This window comes from Sus scrofa, chromosome 1 (genome assembly GCF_000003025.6).
Source record: "Sus scrofa isolate TJ Tabasco breed Duroc chromosome 1, Sscrofa11.1, whole genome shotgun sequence".
NCBI lineage: Eukaryota > Metazoa > Chordata > Mammalia > Artiodactyla > Suidae > Sus > Sus scrofa.
In genome coordinates this window covers 129,372,862-129,389,385 of record NC_010443.5, presented here as the reverse complement: position 1 = coordinate 129,389,385, position 16,524 = coordinate 129,372,862, and the positions used below count along the sequence as shown (strand labels likewise).

The window sequence follows — 16,524 nt, the reverse complement described above, 5'->3', positions numbered from 1 at the left end:
TAGTTATAAGTGATAATACTTGATCCACCATTTCACTAGGAAAGGGATTGAGAAGAAAGGGTTAGTCTTTCAACTCTGATTTGTCCTGAATCTGGAAACAATGTTTTTAAAGCAGTTTCCTCTGTTTATCCTCATGTGCAACACCAAGAAATGGAAGTGGGAAAAGAACTAAACATTTATTATCACAAAAGTGGTCTGGAATATACAATCATTTCCTAGTAAGTTAGTACCACCGCCACCACCACTTGTAGACACCACCAAACAACAGATTATGATGAAATCATGTGGTATATATAGTTTGTAAGACATTTCACACATAGGCTTTATCACTTCACTCTCTTGCCGGAGCAGGTATTTTTATCCTTAGTTTATAGAAGCGAGAACCGTGTTTATGCCAAGTTAAGCAGCTCACACAGGACCATGTTAAAACAGGATAAGGACAAATTTAAACATTTTTGATAGATATCTATCCAGTCATTTTCTGCAAGTATAATTTTTTTCTTCATACAATTGGGATCAAAGTGTTTCAATAATTTTGCATCTAGACTTTTCACCATTAGTTTTTCCTTATGCCATTAAAAATTATTTGAAAACACAGATAATGGCTGCATTCTATTCTGAGGTAAAATATATCAATTTAGTTTGCTATCTCCTTATCCACGGGCACCGAAATAGCATCCCATTTCTTGCTATTATAAATAATGCTGAGATAAATATCCCTGAATAAACATCTCATCTACATGAAAAAATTTTTCTAGGCTAACTCCTTCCTTTCCCTTCCTTCCTCCCTCCCTTTCTTTCTTCTTCTTTCTTTCCTAAAATATAAGTTAGTCTACAATATTATATTAGTTTCAGGTGTACAGCATAGGAATTCAGTATTTATAACAGATTTTATTCCATTAAAAGTTATTACAAGATTACTTAAAATTTTTAATCTTCTTTGAGTTACTGAAAACTAAATCAGGCCAAGCTGCACTCCATTTTAAAACTCCATGTCTTAAGTATGAAACCTAATTTTCATTTTTGTTTTTCCCTTGGTTAAATCATTGACATATTATCACCAAGACTGTTTGCTCAGATGACATCATCCTTATAACTACAGTACCTACTTAGGGAGTGGACCAAGAAACTGGAATGGCCTGCTGGACCAAGAAACTAGAGTTTGCTGGGTTAAGCCTTCGGCATTCTTCTATTTTTCCAGCTATGAGTGAAATTTAAACTACACAGGGTTGGGGGTTCCTCTGTGCCTGAGCAGGTTAAGGACCAGCATTGTCACTGCTGCAGCTTGGGTTGCTGCTGTGGTACAGGTTTCATCCCTGGCCCAGGAACGCCCACATGCTGGGGCAAGGTCAAAAAGTAACACAAACAACTATGTGGGGCTGGGATGTGCTGAAGGCGCACTGCTGTCTAACCTGTGTCATTATCTGCAGCTGCTCCACTCCCCCCTTCCATGCTGTTCTGCAAAGAGAGTGGAAGAAAGGGAAAGGAAGGGAGAGGTAGTTTTCTGGGTTAAAAGCAACATGCTTCCCAGTTTCTTACAGTCTTGTTTATTTTTTCAGTCATTCATTTGCTCATGCAATGGAGATCTATTACATGTTTTCTATGTTATAACTTGTAATTTATGAATCTGACAACAGACTTTAGGATGATCTGGGAGCACTGCAAAGCTCCATGAGGAGGCTATAGGACATAGCATTTCCCAAAGTTACTTGACTATATCTCATTTTTCTTTGAACACTTATTAACAATCTCCCAGATTACATTCTGCAGAACATAGGTTAAAGGAAGAGGTAAAAAGGCATTTAATAGAACTCAAGATTCATTCTATTTTTAATTTTTTTCAAATGAATTCTTTTAAAATTAATAATGAGATAATTTCTTTTTACTTGAATTTCTTTCATTGGTATAGTTGATTCACAATGTTCTGCCAGTTTCTGCTGTACCACAAAGTGACCCAGTCATATTCATGTATACACACACACACAGACACACACACATATTCCCTCTCTTATATTATCTTCCAGCATGGTCTGTTCCAAAAGATTGGATATAGTTCCCTGTGCTATATGGTGGGACCTCATTGTTTATCCACTCTAAATGTAATAGTTTGCATAATAGGAGATTCTTAGTGTGATTAATTTATAAGATATTAAACCAACCATTAATATCACATCTTAAGGTAAAATAAAGGCATTACCATGAAAATTACAAGCTTGATATGGACACCCGTTTTCCAATACAATAAAATATGAAAGAGAAGAGAAAACAAAGTAATCAGGAATGTAACTGATAACAGCTGTCTGTCTAGAAAACCCAAGAGAATCTACTGAAGAGCTGTTAGAATAACTCAAATCAAACAAACACAAACAAAACCAAAATGCAAAACATCAGTGGCTATCTTACACACTAGCAAATCTAGCCAGAACAATATAAGGAAAAAAAATAAGATTCATGACAGTAAGGAAGTATAAAATACCCAAGGAGAACACTAATAGGAGTATATAGAACCACCTTCCTGAGATATATAAGAGGTCTGAGTGAAAGCAATGCTGAACCCCTGCTTGGGAAGAGCAAATATCCAGATATAATGCTGTTCTAATACAAACGGATCCCAATGGGATTTTCTGGAAAGAATTTAATGAAGGAGGGAGTTCCATGGCTCAGCAGGTTAAGAACCCAAATAGTATCCATGAGGATATGGGTTCAATCCCTGGCCTCACTTAGTGGGTTAAGGATCCCGACTGTGAGCTGCTGTGTAGGCTACAGATGGGGCTCGGACCCAACATTGGTGTGGTGTGGCTGTGGCTGGCAGCTATAGCTCTGATTCGACCCCTAGTCTAGGAACTTACATATGCCTCAGAAATGGCCCTAAAAAGAAAAAAAAAAAAAAAATCTAATGAAGCGATCTTAAGGTTCCTCTGAAAGAATAGGAGGAGATCCCGTCATGGCTCAGTGGTTAACGAAGTGCACTTGTGTCCATGAGGACACGTTTGATCCCTGGCCTCTCTCAGGGGGTTAAGGATCAGGAGGTTAAGGATCCGGCATTGCTGTGACCCGAGTTGCTGTGGCTCTGGCATAGGCTGGCAGCTATCCTCTGATTTGACCCCTAACCTGGGAATCTCCACATGCCGAGGGTGCAGCCATAAAAAAAAATAAAAATAAAAAATAAAAAAATAAAGAATAACAGGAAATGATGATTGACAGTATTTGGAAAATAAAGAGAAAGATCAGAAGGGTCTATGATACCTTTTATTTTATTTTTAGGGACACACCCACGGCATATGGAGCTTCCCAGGCTAAGGGTAGAATCAGAGCTGTAGTTGCTGGCCTATACCACAGCCATAGCAACACAGGATTCAAGCCACATCTGCAGCCTACACCACAGCTCATGGCAACGTAGGATCCTTAACCCACTGACTGAGGCCAGGGATCAAACCTGCATCCTCATGGAAATTCCTTTCCGCTGAGCCATGACAGGAACCCCTATGCTACCACTTATTAAAGAATGTTTTAAAGTAACAATACTTAATTAGAGGCTTGGGATTGATATATACCTACTACTATATATAAAATAGATGGGTAACAAGGACCTACTGTAGAGTACAAGGAAATTTACCCAATGCTGTGTAATAGCCTATATGGGAAAAGAATCTGAAAAGGAACGGGCATAGTATATGTCTACCTGATTCTATATGCCTGAAATTAATCCAACTTTGTAAGTCAACTATATTCCAATAAAACTCAAAACCATAAAATAAATACATAAAAATAAAATATTATCAATATTAAAAATTAATATTTTGAAAAAAAATAAAATAAAGTAATAGTGATTAAAAGAGTACAGTGCAGGAGTTCCCGTCGTGGCGCAGCGGAAAGGAATCTGACTAGGAACCATGAGGTTGTGGGTTCACTCCCTGGCCTCGCTCAGTGGGTTAAGGATCTGGCATTGCCATGAGCTGTGGTGTAGGTCAAAGATGCAGCTCGGATGTGGCGTTGCTATGGCTGTGGTGTAGGCCAGCAGCTGTAGCTCCAATTGGACCCCTAGCCTGGAAACTTCCACATGCTGCAGGTGCAGCCCTAAAAAAGGACAAAAAGACCAAAGAAAAAAGAAAAAAAGAGAGAGAGAGTACAGTGCAGGTTTACCAATCTACCAAAAGAACAACAGAAAGAGAAAGAAAGGTCCTAAAAGATTCCAATAGCTAATAAATTAGCCTTTAAGGAAGCCTCATGTTACAGCAGGAAAAGGTAGGATTATTCAATAAATAAGGTTAAAGGAGTTCCCATCGTAGCTCAGTGGTTAATGGATCCAACTAGGAACCATGAGGTTGCGGGTTCAATCCCTGGCCTTGCTCAGTGGGTTGAGGATCCGGCGTTGCCGTGAGCTGTGGTGTAGGTCACAGACACGGCTTGGATCTGGCGTTGCTGTGGCTGTGGTGTAGGCCGGTGGCTACAGTTCCGATTAGACCCCTAGCCTGGGGACCTCCACATGCCGCGGGAATGGCCTGAGAAAAGGCAAAAAGACAAAACATAAATAAGGTTAAAAATAAAAACCAAAAAATGAATACTTTCAAAACATGGTTTTAAAAAAGACTACTTAAAAAAAGAAAATATGGGGGTTCCCTTTGTGGCTCAGTGGTTAATCAACCCGACTAGGGCCCATGAGGATGCAGGTTCAATCCCTGGCTTCGCTCATGGTTTAAGGATCCAGCTTTGCTGTGAGCTGTGGTGGAGGTTGCAGGTGTGGCCTGGATTCTGAGTTGCTGCTGCTGTGGCTATGGTGTAGTCCAGCGGCTGCAACTCCGATTCAACCCCTAGCCTGGAAACCTCCATATGCCTCAGGTGCAGCCCTAAAAAGCAAAGAGAAAAAAAAAAGAAAAGAAAATACAGGTGAATATTTACTGAGTCTTAGGATAAACAAGGATTTTCTAGATATAAGTGTGATAAAAGACATCTTACAGAGAGAAAAAAAATGTTTAGACTTGACCACAAATGTTAAATATATCTATATGTTAAAAGTTATAAAAATTTGAGGCAAATCTCAAACTGAAAAAATACTTATAATAACTATGACAACAGATTAATAGCCACTATCAAGTAAAATATTTAAACATCTATAAGATAAGGACTAATGCTCCAAATGAAAATTTGGCCAAGTTCACAGACAACTCACAAATAAATATAGATGGTGACTATATATTTTATAATTTCAACTTCACTAATTAAAAAAAAAGCAAACTCAAATTTTTCCTATCATATTCATTTCTCTTTAATAGTAATAATTCTACCAACAGTTTAGTGAAATATTGATCCTCATATTAGACTCCTTTGTGGAAGTCTATTTTGGAAAAATTTTTCTGAAAAGGGAACTTCTATATGCCACATTTCATATTTGCTACAGCTGAGCCATAATAGGAACTCCCATCATTAGTTATTTTTGAAGATAACTTAATGATAGAAGAAAACATTCATCACATCATACTAAGTAAAAAAAGGCTGTTTATTGGAGTTTCTGTTGTGGCTCAAAAGGTTAAGAACCTGACTAGCATCCATGAGGATGTGGGTTCTACCCCTGGTCTCGCTCAGTGGGTTAAGGATTCGGTGTTGCTTTAAGCTGTGGTGTAGGTCACAGATGTGGCTTGAATAGGACAGCTGCTATGGCTGTGGCACAGAACAGCGGATATGGCTCCAATTCAACCCCTAGCCTGGGAACTTCCATATGTCATGGGTGAGGCCCTAAAAAGAAAAAAGAAAAAAAAAGGCTACTTAATAAATTGCATTTATTGCGTAATCCCTAGTTTTGTAATCATGATTTATTTAAGTCATCTGCTAAAAATGTGAACAGATGGGGCTTGGACCACATGGCATGGAAAGTCACCAAAAGGAGACTCCTTCTTCAGGCTTGATAGTTCAACTGTCATGGTTCCATCAACTGAACCTTCATCTAGCAACAGTTCCCAAAAGTTTCCTGGGGGATGCTGCCTAAGAGTCATCATGCGAGGTAGTCTATAAAAATAAAAACAGATTTCTCAGTATCATCCAGAGAAAGAGCAATTCTGGAGTTCCCACTGCAGCTCAGTGGTTAACGAATCCAACTAGGAACCATGAGGTTGCAGGTTCGATCCCTGGCCTTAGCTCAGTGGGTTAAGGATCTGGCATTCCTGTGAGCTGTGGTGTAAGTTGCAGGCGCGGCTCGGATCCCACATTGCTGTGGCTCCAGCGGAGGCTGGCAGCTATAGCTCTGATTCAACCCCTAGCCTGGGAACCTCCATATGCCGCGAGAGCGGCCCTAGAAAAGGCAAAAAGACAAAAACAAAACAAAACAGAGAAAGAGCAATTCACAAGGTCTGGGATGAGGCCCTGGGACCTGTTTCAGAAGATCTCTGGGTGATTCAGATCTGAAGACAGATCCAGGAACCAGAGTTTTCTGGTGCATAATTTTCCAAGTTTTGCCAAGTATATTGAGTATCTTTTAGAAGCGTCTAGATTTCATTTCTTCTAATTCTCTGGCACCACTATTGTTTGTTAGGTAGATGATGCAATGAGTGGACAAGAAGCCAACCCACGGTGTCTCACCGAGCTGACTGCCACCACCAATGCCACCACACTCAGCCTGCCCCGTATGGTCCTCTATCCCTCCTCCTCTTGGGCTTCTGAAACATCAGCTGCTCTCCCTCCCAGGCCCCTTCCATCAACTTCTAACTCTGCTAAGGTCATGCTCCTCAGCCAAATCTCCGGAATCCCTGTGACCAGGACACAGTTCCTCCCCTTCGGTGCCAGTTGCTAAGAGTTTTCTATATTTGACGCTTTACCTCCCACTCACTCCTCAACCCTCCACCATCTGGCTTCCATCACCATCACTTACTGACATGGACAGCACTGGCCGAGGTTACCCTGGCTCCTGATGGCTCCAATCCATTGGTTCTGTTTCACTTTTTTCCCCAGAATCATCTGACCACCCCTCTCTCCTTCCCCAGCTTTTGTGGGGGCCATCTCTTGTCCCACCTGTCCAGCATCCATTTTCCCCTTTTGACAGCCATACCCCAAGGGGTCACCTCTCCCCACTCTTAGTCCATGTGGGTTGGGGGCTGAATATCCCACTCAGTAGCATGGCTACTTCATTCCCCTGGCTCAAGGGACTCGTTCTGGGACAGGATGTGGCCAATGTCGAGCCAATGAAACTCAAACCTGAGACTTTAGCTGAAACTATGGGGGAAGAGATTATTTTCTTCCTCACTGGGGTTGCTGAGATGGCCGAATGTGGGTCTGTAATTGGAGGGGGCCACCTGCCCACCCACTGCCTGAGGAGGAAGCCAAAGTGAGGAAGGCAGCAGAGCTGAGACAGGGTTCTAGGCCCGGCCGGAAGCTAGCACACTCTGGCCCCATCAGTTTCATGGGAACACACGGACCTTTTATAAAGGCTTTTGTGGTTGAATTTCTGTCACTTGCAACCCAAAGAGCCCTAGGATGGCTCTGGACCACCATCCTCCCCTGGCATTACTCCACCTCCCTGGTGATGCTTTCCCCAGCATCTCCACAAGCTCCATACCCATATGTCCAACCCCTCATGGGCTCTACACCTGGGTGTTCACTTAAGCTTAAATCTAAATTCAAAAGCATGGCCCCCTGCCATCCTGTGTCCCCATCTCATCAGAAGCTCGACCACCTTCCTGGTTACCCAAACCTGGGCCTCATCATTGGCACTTTATCACTTTCACTGTCCTGTCTCCTTGGGGCAGTGAATTCTGGCACACTCCTCAGGGCTCAGCTTTTAGGTTGTGTCCTCAGGGAGGCCTTTTCCAGTCTCCCAACCTGCTCCCATGTCATCCTGTGCTTTAGTGTCACCGCTCTTGTCACCCAGAGCCCTCATGGCTTGATTCTTACAATAGTCTGCGATGGCTGGGCCCATCCCTGAACTCAATATTATTTGAGTAAAGGAACACTAGGGTGGGTCAGTACAATCTTATAGGGTATATTGTAAATATAGTCTATTCTTCGGTAAAAGTCAAATGTTTCAGTATTTCAGAGAGATCTGTAAAGGGCATGGTATTTACCACAGAAGACTATGATTTCCAGAGGTCCAACATCTGAATGAGGGTGAGAACCATCCACCCGGGTCCCAGTGTTTCCTTAATAGTTTTTTTTTTTTTTTTTTTTAAGGGCCCCACCCGCAACACATGGAGGTTCCCAGGCTAGAGGTCAAATCAGAGCTACAGCTGCCGGCCTCCGCTGGAGCCACAGCAACGTGGGATCCGAGTCGTGTCTGCGACACACACCACAGCTCATGGCAACACCAGATCCTTAACCCACTGAGCAAGGCCAGGGATTCAACCTGCATCTTCATGGTTCCTAGTCGGATTCATTTCCACTGCGCCGCAAAGGGAACTCCATCTTTTTTTTTTTTTTAAATAAATGAATCAGGCTGCCTTCTAGTGAATATCTATACTTCTCTTTAGTAATGGAATCTAGAGCTTATCAAAGGAACGAAGTAGAGCTTTGTCCTTAAACAAAATCTATCCCCCAGGCCCCATTTTTGAAAACTCGGACGTTGGCCTGCTTTCAATTTTCTGATACTTTTCATATTGTTCATAGTTTCTTACAAATCACCACAGTTCTTTGAGCACAACTGCCAGTTTTCCTAGACAGGCCTCCCAACCCTCTCTCCACCCAGGTATTTACTGAGTCTTGCCTCTGCCAGGCCCTGGGGAGTTCCTCACCATCTCAAACAGGGCTGGGTTCCCTTCTACCATCTCTGGAGCATTTTCCTTGACAGAAAAAGAGGAAGCAAAATAATAGCTGAGTAGTTCTGCTTTCTGTTACTGTTACGGCAAGGGTCCCAAGCAGTGGGCCTATCACTTCCTGATTCTTTTTCTTGTTCTTATCATATCTAAAAAGTCTTTTTCATTTGCCTGAGGTATTTCTGCCCTCTCAGTCCACTCACTCCAGCTTCTTAATGCTTCATACTGTCCACAAACCCTGTTCTCAGCTTTGTATGTGGAAACCCTGGCTCCCTTTTCCCTGTTAATGCTATGTTTAAGCAATGTTTAAAGTTTGAAAGCATAATTACTTTATCAAACATTCGCTAGGAAAACATACCTTCATTTTACTATCTTGAGTGTTATGAAGAATGCACATGTTTATATACTGACAAGAATATACAAGGAAAAAATATAGGGATGGTATGGTAGCTGTTTGTATTCCCTTTTTCTCCTGCCTACTCTAGTTCCTTTTGTCCTTTGTTCTTTCAGCTTATTTCCACTTTTTAGTCTTTGTTTTATTTCTGGCATCCATTTTTATTTTAAATTATTACACACTGATGCAGAAATTAATTGACTGGCACTAATTGTAGAATTACAGGAATTAAATCATGGGATGCTTAATATTGAAGGACTCAACTGTTTTACATTTTTAATTGGCATATAATTCATATGCCACAAAACTCACCCTTTCAAAGGGCACAATTCTGTGGTTTTTAGTATATTTACGAAGTTGTGCAACTAATATCACTAATTTCAGAACATTTCCACCCCCCCCAACAAAAACCCCTGTACCCATTAGAAGTCACTCTCTATTTCTTTCGCAGTATGGATATCCAGTTGTCCCATCATTGTTTGTTAAAAAGAGTATTTTTCCCCCACTGAATTTGTCTTAGAATCTCTGAAAAAACAAATTTATCAGAGCTGTATGGGCTTATCGCTGGACTCTCAACTCTATTCAATTATCTATATGTCTATCCTTACACCAGCATCACACTGTCTTATTTACTGTGGCTTTATAAGTTTTGCAATCAAACTATGGGAACTCCAATTTCAATGAGTTTTTCAAGATTGTTTTGGCTATTGCGGATCCCTCACATTTCTATGTGAATTTTAGAATCAGCTTGTCAACTTCTATAAAGAAGGCAATTGGAATTTTTGCTAGGATTGCAGTCAATCTAAAGATCACTTTAAGTAGTACTGCCATTCTAATATATATATATATATATATATATATATATATATATATATATATACACATACACACATACATATTTGTCTTTTGTCTTTTTAGGGCCACACCTGCAGCACATGGAGGCTGCCAGGCTAGGGGTAGAACCGGTGCTGTAGTTGCTGGCCTAAACCAGTCACAGCGACTCGGGATCCAAGCCATGACTGCAAAAGAGAGTGAGGCCAGGGATTGAAATCGCCTCCTCATGGTTACTCCATGGGTTCGTTACCACTTAGCCATGACAGGAACTTCCCATTCTAAAAATATTAAGTCTTCCAATTCATGAACATGCAATGTCTTCCTTTTTTAAAAAAGATTTCTTTCAACGAAGTTTCGCAGTTTTTAGTGCCTAAGTTTTGCTTTTGTTATATTAACTCCTAAGTATTTTATTCTTTTAGATGCTATTATAAATGGAATTGTTTTCTTTCCTCTTCTTTTTTTTTTTTTTTATTATGGCCACACCCACAGCAATATGGAAGTTCCCCAGCCAGGGACTGGATCCGAGTCACAGCTGTGGTTAACACCAGATCCTTTGACTCAGAGCGCTGTACCGGGGATCAAAGCCACATTTCCGCAGTGACCTGAGCTGCTGCAGTTGGATTCTTAACCCATGGTGCCACAGTGGGAACTCCTGGAATTGTTTTAATTTCATTTTCAGATTGTTCATTGTTAGTGTATAGAAATATGATTCTGTATATTAATCTTATGTCCTGATTCTTTGCTGAACTTGTTAAAGACTTTTTTTTTTAAGAATTTTCCTGAATCCTTAGGCTTTTCCATTTACAAGATGATGGCCTCTGAGAACAGGGACGGTTTTGCTTCTTCATTTCCAATCTACATTCCTTCTATTTATTTTCTTGCCTAACTGCCTGGGTCTCTACCCTTTTATTTATTTTATTTTTAATTTTTTTTTTTGTCTTTTTGTCTTTTCTAGGGCCACACCCATGGCATATGGAGGTTCCTAGGCTAGGGGTCAAATCAGAGCTATAGCCGCCAGCCTACACCAGAGCCACAGCAATGCAGGATCCGATCCGCATCTGTGACCTACACCACAGCTCACGGTAACACCGGATCCTTAACCCACTAAGCAAGGACAGGGATCAAACCTGCAACGTCATGGTTACTAGTCAGATTCGTTAACCACTGCACCATGATGGGAACTCCTGGTCTCTATCCTTTTAAAGTCTATATAGTTTCTTGAGTGACTGACTTCCTTCTTTTTTCCTCATTAGAATATTTTTTTTTTTTTCAGAGAACAAGACAAGGTGTAGGAGGAAGAGAGAAAGAGGAGCTCTTAAAAATCAGAAGTTGCAATTGTGCAGTTTGAATTGATTTTTGGTGAACCTCGCATCCTCTAAGTGGAAATGACCTCCTTCACAGCACCTGGGCCAGGGATTTTCGGTGGGAAACTCTGAAATCTGTTTTCCTTGGGTTTTAGATATAAGCCTGGCCAATATATCCAGCCTTCCTTGGCTGTTAAAGAATCTACCATGACATGGCCACTTCCTCCTTGCACATGTCTTCTCCTGCTCTGGCCAATTCTTACTGGTCAGAGGCAGGGCACCAACTGTTCCTCCCACTGCATTCTCTGTCTTCTGAGAATTAAAAGTGTCAGTGAGACAATAGGTTTATCAGCCATTCTGATTCTACCCAAAGACACTTTGACACACATCTCCGGAAGTTCTGGGCCAGCTTTGTGATGCATGTGAGGGGAGTCCATTAAGACGCTCCTTCCGCCCATCCTCTTCCTCCCCTTGGGACCATCGTGGTGAACTTCCGGGCAGGAGTGGGCATAGTTTCTTGACACTCAGGCTTTTCAACCACCCAATTGAGGACGCCTCTTCATTAGACCACAGCACACACTTAATTCCCTCACCCTTGATGAACAGCTTTAGGGAGGCTCTTAGTTCTTCCCAAATATCGGTCAAAAGGAAGGAAGAGTATGGCTTCATTAAGGGTGTGGAATGTACACCAAAGGCCTTACTGGGTAGCTTTACAATGAGAGAAGTTCCCCTCTACATCAGTGCAGGACCCGTGTGACCAGTGACCTCTTGGGATGTGCAGGAATCTCTGACAATGCAGATAGGTGTACCCCATGGCCAAATACAAGCTTTCAGTTCTCAGCGGCTAGAAGCAAACTACCTAGGCACAGACTAGCCTCGGAGAAAACATAGACATGGATGAAGGCATGTTCCAGGAAGGTCAGCACCAGGCCAACACCTCTGCTCCCCCGGGCCAGTGCAGGACTCTAGAGGACAGCTGCCTTTTTGTATTGAGGCTCTCCTCCCAGAAGCTACACGGTTCCTCCCAGCTCCACTCTGAAACCAAACTCAGGTCTCTGGTGCCTCACCAAGCTTTCTGTCCTGACTTTCTTCTACCCTCGGAGGTCTGCTTTTGTGCCTGCTGCCTAACAACAAAGTCACCTAAGCCAGGGAAGGTCTCCAGAGCAAGTGACTTCTGGATAAGGCAACTCCTTCCTCACCCTGGTGTTGCACATGGGTCTCTGTTGCCTCCTGAGAAGTGGTTCATTTGGATGGAGTTGCCAGATCTTGAAATTTTTCTTCAAACTATGCTTAGCTATTCCACAAAACTCCCCCAAATGATGAAACAAAGAGAAGAGTGGGAAATAATATAATGAAATAGTAAACTGGGAAAAAAAAGATCAATTCATGTTCCTGTGGATTTGTTCTCCTGCCTCAGGCTTGCTTGTTAGCCAGTCTGTGGGAGCAGAGAGAGGGCCACATCACATCCAGATTAGCAGTGTCAACAGCAGCTCCCTGACCCCATGATAAAGCCCCCACCACAAGGACAGAGGGAAGAACAACCTGGGGTGCTGTGAACATGCCACCACTAATGTCTGAGACTACAATTATAACAATGCTACCTTCTTACCCTTTATCTGTATATTTCCAAGAGTAGGTCCACCTCCCCCTCTTGTACTACTTGGTCATAACACTTCATTGGCCCATATACTTAAAAACTGGTTAGTATTATAGAGATCTTAAAGGTAGTGTCTATCATCTTTCAAGGTTTCAATTATTGTAATATTCCTATGGTTCATTCTGAGTGTTGGCGAGGTGACAGTTAATATTCTTTTCAGCCTATTAATAAGTATCAAATAAAGCAATTCAAAATTATTTTCTTCACATTCAATTTACTGTCTAGAACTATATTTCAATATAATATATTTGCTTTGTTGAGTTCATTCATAGTATCTCTGCAGACCTGGATTGAACATATTTTCTGTAGTGACAACTACTCTATTTGTAGGAACTATTTAGGTCACTGGAGTGGAGGAAAAGAGGCCGCTACTAAATAGAAATGGCTTGTATCCAAATATAGCTGCAGTTTTCTGAACACCTGTTGAACATCAATGAAGAGACTGTTACCATTTCAAAAGCCATGGGCCAAAACCTTAAATTAAATGATCAGTCACTTTGTTTCAACTGACACAGAGTTAAAACCAGGAAAATAAGTCTCCCAACCAAAGAAAGTTAGTGTTAATATACCAGCTGCTTTAAAAATAAAATAGTCTCTTCAAAAGGCAATCTGTTTCCACATAAATTATTTCCCATCAAAAATCACTTCTGGAACTATATGATTTGAACTGTCAAGGCATGCACAGTAATTGTTTGCTTTTAGAGACACAGCAAGCATGACAAATATTTTCAGTTGTCAAGGGCGAGGGAGGAGGGAATGACCCATCTAAGAAATGGAAACTAACGAATAGTAACATGACACTCCCCCTTAGTTCCACTGAGCGCTGGCGCGGCTGCTCCACACAGCTAACTTCCTGTGGCAGGATAAAGGGAGGCTGTGCAAGTGTAGGATCAAGGCGGCCTCTACCCCATCTCCCAACGCCCAACCCCGTGGTGGGGGGGCAGCATGGAAGAACTGCAAGGGAAGGGGGCGGGCAATATTCTGTTTTCATTCATTCATTCATTCATTCATTCATAATAAAGTTATACGCCGGGCACTGTGCTAGGGGTTTAACTTTGCCAGTTTGACTCATAACACATTCTGATATCCCACACCTCTGTCCCCATTACCAGCCCTGGGCCTCACTCGCTCATCAGGAAAGTGCTTATTGTAGCCTTGCTTTCCTTCCCTTTTCCGGGTCCCCGGGCTATGGTGACAAGATAAAGCTAGCCAGAGAACTGCCTTTCCAAAAGCAAGGAAGGAGGGCTCAGAGTTCGCGGAGGAGTTCCGAGGACACTTCAGGCAGCGTCCCTACTCCGGCGGCCGCGCCCCAGGCGGGGCTTCGGACACCCGGGCACCGCACTCAGACAAGGAACCTGTGGTCACGCCGATGCTGGAGGAAGAAGCAGCTACGAGAGGGGTCCTTCAAGGGGAAAGTGGGCACAGCAGGAGGTCCGAGGACGGCGAAAGGCTAGTGACAACACGCACACACGTGGGGAGGACCGTCTCCACGTAGGTGGTGGGAGACGGGTCCAGGCAGGGGTGAGAGGCGGGCGGGGACGGTTACCTGATAAAGGTGGTCTTGCCGGTGCTGTACTGGCCCACCAGCAGGATCATAGGCTTGTTCTCAAAGTCGGCGTCCTCCAGCGCGGGCGAGTGGAACTCGTGGAAGCGGTACGCCTCCTCCAGCGGTAGCACCTTGCGCAGGTAGAGCGAGCGCAGGCCGCCCGTCACCGTCTGCACGGCGTCCGCGCCGCCCGCGCGCTCCCGCCCGCCTGCCTGCCGCCCCATCCAGCTGAACATCCTGACGCCGGTCCACCCGTCCGAGCCCCGCGCTCGCCCTCTCGGTCCTGGTTCCGAGCTCCGACCCTCCTCCGGGTTCGACCCTCCCCGGCAACACCGAGCTGCCCTAACCACGCCCGCCCGGACTGGTCTCGCCTCGCGCCGTTTTAGCCAATCCCCGGTCGCTACGTCACGTGAGCTCGTTCACTATTCAGAAGAGCTCTCTCAACTCGTTCCTCATTGGGCCGCTGCCAGCGCGGGTGGAGGCGCTAGCCAATGGAGAGGAGGCTCTTAATGAATTATTGATGACGGAGACCTTCGGAAGGACTGGGCGGGGCAGAGGGTGTTTCTCGAACCCTCAGGCACAGACTGACCCGCCGAGGGGCCTGCTTGGGTCGCCGGGGCTCCACCTCTGGCCAGGTGGCGTCGGCTTCCGGGCAAATCTGAGCTGGTAGAAAACAAGCCTGCAGAGGCTGCTTAGTCTCCCGGAGCGTTTACTCATCGCAGCCCTATGGACGTCGACACTAGGGGCAAAAGTTCAGAAAGTTGACAAACAGGTTCTTTCTACCCACTGGCAGGTTATTATAAACCTCGTTTTAGTTGTGAAGACACATAATTGATAAAATTTGAAGTAAGGTACGCAGCCTCAATCTACCTAGGTAGATGGTTCTCCTACATATCCACAGCTGCCTCTACTAAATTCTGGCTCCATCGAAGGCCTTTTGCCCTTTGTTTTCTTTAATTTTCTGTAAAATCGAAGATTTAGTCATCATCCTCATGATTACAATCTATTTTCCACACATTGACATGAAAAGAGTTACTGCTACCTTCTAGCCAATCTCTTTTTCAGGTGAAAAGGACACATCTAAATTGAAATTAGAAGAAATAATCAGCCATCATTTTTGGTACCCTAGGTTACAGTTTTAGAATAGTTCTCTGTTGTTTTAGAGAGTTTCTCAAGTGTGGTGGTGGTGAGGCACCTCGGATGCTTGTTAACATGCAGATTTCTGGTCATCACCCCAGACCTTCTGAGTTAAAACATTGAGGAGGAATGAAGCTCAACAAGCAGCCCCAGGTGATTCTGTGTACCTTTACTTTGGGGAAAGAGGATGCACTACAGTGCTTGTCAAACTTGATAGAAATGCAGATTCTGAATCAGAGTATGGGATGGAACCCAAGGCTGCATTTCTAACAGTCTCCCAGTTCTGTCAATGCTGCTTTTCCATGGATCATACTTTGAGTACCAAAGCTGTGTGGAGCAAACAGGATTTGTCATCAAAAGAACTAGGTTTGAATTCTGACTATATAAACTAATGGCTATGTGACTTTAAATGCAATGAGTTTCCTCGCTGCCTCTGTTTCCTTGTTTGTAAAATGGGAACTCCTTTAGAGTTGTGTGGATAAAATATTTAGAGGGAGCTATATGTAACCAGGGAAGTGAAAAGAAAGCCAAGAGAAAATGAAGTTAGATGTCTGCTTTATGTTAAAATAAAGCAAAGACTGAAATGTCAAAATGACACCACAGATCTACTAGAAGGAGAACTACTACTTCAGAAGCTACTGAAGATTTGTAAAATTTTGGAAGGGAAAAGCCTAATTAAAATAAAAGAAAAATTATTTTAAAAAGGTAGGTTTCTCAACAAAAAAGTAAAGCCTTCATTGTTTTTTTAAGTACATAAAACACAAACCCATATAAACATACTCTTGCCATGGGATCCAGAAATTGCTCTTCTTGGTATTTACCCAAATAAGTTGAAAACTTATGTCAACACAGAAGCCACACACAAATATTTACAGAAGTTTATTCCGAAATGTCTCAACTTGGAAGCAACTAAGGTG

At 43.0% G+C, this 16,524-nt stretch overlaps 1 protein-coding gene across 1 annotated transcript in view; it reads right to left on the bottom strand.

Annotated features, from left to right (window-relative positions):
• The window catches only part of EHD4 (EH domain containing 4), an 85,692-nt gene extending 70,821 nt beyond the window's left edge, over positions 1 to 14,871 (bottom strand). The window contains exon 1 of the mRNA XM_021097351.1: positions 14,471 to 14,871. Within this exon, the coding sequence (XP_020953010.1) occupies positions 14,471 to 14,706 (236 nt within the window). The 5' untranslated portion in view covers positions 14,707 to 14,871. The remainder of the gene's footprint in view (positions 1 to 14,470) is intronic.